General features: G+C 37.4%; 2 protein-coding genes across 2 annotated transcripts in view; both read right to left on the bottom strand.

Annotated features, from left to right (window-relative positions):
• Positions 1-6,026, bottom strand: part of LOC104947411 (SERTA domain-containing protein 2-like) — a 59,720-nt gene that overhangs the window by 10,527 nt on the left and 43,167 nt on the right. The gene's annotated exons all lie outside the window — the stretch shown is intronic.
• Positions 1,258-6,026, bottom strand: part of zbtb41 (zinc finger and BTB domain containing 41) — a 19,735-nt gene continuing 14,966 nt past the window's right edge. Inside the window, exons 8-11 of the mRNA XM_010773408.1 lie at positions 4,313-4,419; positions 4,099-4,204; positions 3,912-4,000; positions 1,258-2,651 (exon numbers count right to left, since the gene is read on the bottom strand). Of these exons, the coding sequence (XP_010771710.1) occupies positions 2,059-2,651; positions 3,912-4,000; positions 4,099-4,204; positions 4,313-4,419 (895 nt within the window). The 3' untranslated portion in view covers positions 1,258-2,058. The remainder of the gene's footprint in view (positions 2,652-3,911; positions 4,001-4,098; positions 4,205-4,312; positions 4,420-6,026) is intronic.

Genomic DNA, 6,026 nt, shown 5'->3' with positions numbered 1-6,026 from the left:
CAATGATATTTGTATTGGTATTTGTTTTCAGGGTTTGTTTGTTTTTCATTTCATTATTTGCACGTGTTTCCTGCTAATGTATGCGTTTTGGGCCGTTGTTCCACATTTGCACCTGCCGGCCACCGTATATACTATCGATTTTTACAACATGCTAAACTATGACTTTTTCACGATATCTTAAGATATTATACTGTGCGAGTTTTGATATTTTACAAGGTTTCGTCATGCTATAATCTGACTTTTCATGATATTTTCAACATACTGTACTATGACTTTTTTTTCTTTTTTATTAAACTACATATGATATGAAGATACTATACTACTTGGCAATAAACCTGATTCAGATTTAGATTTTTTTACCTACAATACTATGAAACTTTTTCGACATAATATACTAAATACAGGTCTGTATGTATATATCTTAATCATATGCAGTATATGTATTTATTTTTTTCATAGTGTTTTAAAATGAGTTTACTATTACATTTTTAGAGATACTATAATATGATTTTTTAAATTCTATTTTTGACATAACTTGTTCGTCATATTTTTCAACATTCAATACAATAACGTTTATTCCAACGTACTAACTACACTGTGGCCATTTTTCATATTGTCTTTGATCAATATACTATGTATCGTTTTTTAATGAACCTCTTGACATACTTTAAAAAAAAATGTTCAACCTATACTAAGTTTTGTTAGGATTTTCCGACATACCATACCATGACTTTTTTAATTACATTTTGACATATTAAACTACGATTATTTTCATACTGTTTTTTAAGTACTATAATTTAGATCTTTTCATGATATTTCCAAAATGATTTATTATGATTTTATGACATACTATAACATTTTCCTTTTTTCACCACATTATTATACTTTTTTCATAAAAGTATTGACAAACTATTTTATTTTCATATTGAAATAAATACTATACTTTGACTTCCGACATACTATACTCACTTTTTTTCATGATTTTTTCGACATAGTAGTATGACTTTTTCCATTATTTTTTAACATACTGAGAGCAACCTTCACCAAGCCAACCAACAATAGCAAAGCATAGGCTTTATGCTGCGTTTGATTTTGTAAGCAGCACGCTTTCTATGAGCAGAGCAAGCTTTTTAAATGCATTTTTGTAAAGATATTATAAATATAGCATAAGATCAAATACATAGTTGGCTATTTATGTATATTACTAATGATGCGCGAGGCTGATGTGGGCCCGGCCCAGTTAAACAAACATTTATATTTTCAAATAGATTTTATTGATCATGACAAAGTTTGAGGGGAGCACCCCCACTGTTTTAGAATGTGAGTTTGAATGGTTTGAAACTTAACCAACAATTAATGTAACTGTCAAAGCACTCAAATACACAATTGACCACTTGTAATGTCATTACTGATTTCACTTTAAAGTTTTTATCTTGCAAATTCATCAACCTCTAATCTCATATGAACGTTGTATGAGTGAAACCTTTGCTTTACTACACATTAGTTAATCAGAAATTGTCATCAATTACTGGTCCGCCAATCAACAGATTCCTTAAAAAAAAAACATGAATACCATGAAAAATGGTAAATCCTTAAAAAGGCAGGTTATTCTGTGAGACCAAAGAAATCCACCAGCTTTTAAAACAGAAATGTAATTTTACACCCTGAAGAAAGGGGCAAGCCTTGGTATTTGTAACATTTAAAGTTTGTTGTCATCTCATAATAACTGGTACAAAAACATTTACTACAACTGTTCTTCAGTTTTATAGAGTTGCGATGAGATTTGTCATAATTTCACTTAATAGAAACAACAACAAAGACAATTACAACTTATGAATTTCTCTTCTTTTTGTACAGCTCACACAAATACATTTATTTTGAGAGGCAGAAATTACCTGAGATCAGGCTATCCTGTGCTTCACCAGAATACTTTGTGTTATAAGTGTAATTAATTTAAATGGACGAAGAATTAATGCCGTCTGTATTTCAGTGGTGAATACTGTAGCTTCAGTTCTTATTAAATTAAAGTTTGTGCGTTAAAGGTCCAGTTTTAGTCTGTCAGTGTGAATGATCAGAGTTGGAGATGTTCTGCACAGAGGAAGCAGAGTCCAGTCCCAGCAGGGTGCCGAGGTAGGACTGCTCCCGGGGGTCCAGCATCTGATCGGCCCTCACGACGTTGGCCGGCTGCGGAGTGAGGGTGTACTTTTCCAAGAAAGCCAGATCTGTAGCAGCCTGGTAGCTTGAGTTCTGCTGCTGCCCCTGCATGCTCACAACACTGTGAGTTTGGGAGGAGAGAGTGGTGGGATCCTGTGCTCCTCCCGCCACCCGCACAGGAACCAAAGTGACGGGTACGCAGACGTTAGCAGGACGAGGCGGGCTCTGGAGGACTGGCTTGGGTTCGGCGTGGTATCCCTTAGAGGACTCCTCAAAAGGAAGGGAGATCATTTTGTCCGTGCCGAGGGGCTGCTCAGAGAAGCGAACGCTGTGCACGTGGTCGACGTGGTACTTGAGCTTGTCTTTTCTTTTAAAGGTGGCGCTGCATTGGGGGCAGTTAAAGGGACGAGCGTCAGAGTGGATCACCATGTGCTTCGTCAGGGTCTTCTTTATACGAAATGTCTGGTTGCACTCGGGACATCTGTGGGGTTTCTCTCCTGTCACATGAACACAAGAGGACATTGAACAAATGTATTTTCATAGCCATTTCTATCCTGCAATTCATAAACATTTCTCTTCCTTATTTACATATATACTAATTAAATAATCAACTAGTAACACAACTTTTAAGCAACCTTAAGCTTCAGTATATTAGCACAATATCATGTATGTAGCTAGTAATTAAAACACAATTCTTTTCCTGTATTAAATCAAAGACAATTTCTTTTTTTCAAATCGCAATGAACTTTGATCAGTAACTCTACCAATATGATAACTTCATGTTTTGACTAGAGTGTAGCCACAGTAACTAAGTGGTGCAGGGCTTAGTGAATGTGCAATGAGAAAACACATTTGTCTTCCTAAGCATCTCAGTGTGGGGTAGCACATTTTTTTTGTAATCTCACAATATAGATTTTTCATCAGTGTACATTAGGAACCAAAGAAAATGTGTTGGTGAAAATGAGGCGTAAATGACCTGAGATCAGGCTAATGCTGTGCTGCACCAGAACACGTTTTGCATTAAATGTCATCAAGCTAGCAGCTAGCAAACATTTATAGCTTTTCTAGTTTAACTTGGTAAGAATCACTGCACCCCCTCAAAGATCAGCACAATCCATTTCAGTGGGAATGCTTCTTTTTCAGCCTAACATTGTTGAAACAGAGCATCTCATATTGTTAGCGATAGCAATACGTTAGCGTGTTGTCAGTAAACATTTTTTAAAGAACGATATCCCCAACAAGTGATGCTACAGCATTAATATTACACCACTAAAACACTACATTTATTTAATATCTTTAGTCACTTTACAGATCTGGATGAATGATGTGAAATATAATCAAGTGTTAAATCAGACTTTAGTTCCACCTGGAGTAAATCCAAAAGCTACCCTGCAGTATACAAAGTCATTCAAACTAGCTGCACCTTTACCAGCTTTGAGAACACTTTCATGATCAATCATTATAAATCATATCATATATGTTATTCTGAAATGGACCAATCTGCACAATGACTACTTTTACTGTCGCTACTTTAACTATATTTTGATGATAATACTTTTCTACTTTTACTGAGCAACATTTTGATTGCAGGACTTTTACTGTAACAGAGTATTCCTACACTCTGGTACTTCTACTTTTACTAAGTACAAGATCTGAGAACTTCTCCCACCTCTGGGTAAATGCATCCAAATGCCATTGTTCTGCTCTCATATTGGGTTTTTAAGCTGATATATCGATGACCCTCTTGGTTTCCTTACCTGAGTGTGTCCTGAAGTGCATTTCTAGACTGGACTTTCCTTTGAATTCTTTCTTGCAAACCTCACACTGATGCACAGCCGTTTTATATCTGTGGACAAAGATGACATTATAAGATACAATATAAGAAATGTTACATCAACACCTAAAAAAAGAACGAGTCTGAATGTGATTTGTAAGATGACATACTTCTGCCAGACTTTCTCCCCCAAATGAATACTTTTGTAGTGGACCGTCAGGTGATCATGGCGTCTGAAGCACTTTCCACATTCTTCACATTGGTGGGCCTTCTCACCTGTAATGAACATTGCTCAAATTAAAGTCACTGCTGACTGGAGACGGGGAAGAGTAAAAAGTATATCCCATGGTACTGAAATGCAAAGAGAAACTTTTTTTTTTTTACCAGAGTGTATTTTCTGATGTTTGGTCAGGTGATCGTGGCGTATGAAGGTTTTCCCACATTCGTCACACTCATAGCGCTTATCGTCGTGGTGCACTCTGAGATGGAGCCTGCCAAAGAAACAGTAAACATATTGAGGAGTGAGTCCTAAACCTGGAAATGAGTTAATATTTTACAACTTCAGTTTCCCTCATCTCAAATTCCCAAAAAAGTGTAATGCGTTTTTGGTTAGTGACTAAAATGAAGTCTGTGGTTAACACAAGCCGAGGAGATTTTCACATTTTGCGCCACGAAATAAAAAATATTAGTAAATACCCCACTTTGAATGTCCGTAGATTCTATGTGTCATAAAAATGGTGGTTGCTAAATGTGGCTGAATGAGACAAAGGCCCCGTTTACATGGAGACGGTTCGGGTTGCATCTGCTACTTTTTTCTACCGTAACGGAGCCGCGGAAACGGCCCCCTAAAATGATAACGGGTCCCAAGGTGGGTAGATCTGCGGACGGAATGCTCTGGGGGGTCAAACGGCTCGGTGTGTACGCGCTATACGCCATAACCCCGCCTCTCCCCTCACCCCCGTGTCACCCGCGTCATTGAGGATGTGTTTCGCCAACAACAACAACCGAGTGTTTCGAGCAAAACAAGCTACTCACAAGCAGAAAATGTGCTTTTAAACGCGCATGAAATGACCCTCGCGCACAGATTAAACCCCCGCGAGCGGGAGACAGCCCTCTTGCTCGCTCGCGGGAGTGTCAGCCTCACTCGCTCGCAGAATCTGTCTGCGCGCGCGTGAACATTTTCTGACACTATGGGGCGGAGCCACTGGACTTTGATTGACAGCTGCCAGGAAGCTCGGAGTTGCCAGGTTTGATAAATGCCTGAACTACCAAGAGCCGAGGAGTGACAGCAGAAAATCAGTTGGACGAGATTGAATTTTACCATAAAAAACTATTATATTCGTAAAGTGTACAGCTAATATATATATAATGTATTTATATATATTAATTAATTTTATATAAAACAATATATTTTTGAGTGGGCTGTATCTTTCGAAAACTTCTAGCTACTGTCTGCTGTTCGCACCTCCTGTTTTTTTTTATGATATCTTTTGAAAATGTTTGTGATTATCATTTATTTATACGGTAAGGTGAATAAATGTAATGTACAGTGCAACAATCTTACAAAAAGGAGATAGGTTTCGCTGAAATGTATGGGTTTATGACACCCGTTAGGGTGTCCTCGGTTAAGACCCCACCTTCCACAGAGGGTCCCCTGTGTTGCTGTTACGACCGAACGTCACCGTCACCCCGAAAAAACTTGGACACCTAAAGGGCTTGTGGTTGCGTTGAATAAGTGACGCGTTGTGGCGGGGAGGGATACTGTGATACTGTTATAGGTATCGATAAGGATCTCACCAAGTATATCGCACACCAAAAATTTTTTGTTGATGCTTGTGGATATTAGTACTTAATATTGGTATCAATTATATGATAAATTTTATTATATCTCTAATGGATGTGTTTCTAGATCTATGTATCAATAATGATAACTTTATAATATCCCGATGGATATCGATTATTTTTATCGTTATGTCTTTTTTGAATAATCATTATGCTATCGTCCACTTTTATATGATTGTCTTGGATTGTTTGCATGCATATCTGTGATATGTTGAGAAATATCATATGATAGTCCAGTTATGATACTTTCAAGTAA

This window comes from Notothenia coriiceps, unplaced genomic scaffold (assembly GCF_000735185.1).
Source record: "Notothenia coriiceps isolate Sejong01 unplaced genomic scaffold, NC01 NC01_scaffold00012568, whole genome shotgun sequence".
Classification (NCBI taxonomy): domain Eukaryota; kingdom Metazoa; phylum Chordata; class Actinopteri; order Perciformes; family Nototheniidae; genus Notothenia; species Notothenia coriiceps.
The sequence above is the reverse complement of the archived record's forward strand: the minus strand, read 5'-3'. Positions and strand labels throughout refer to the sequence as shown.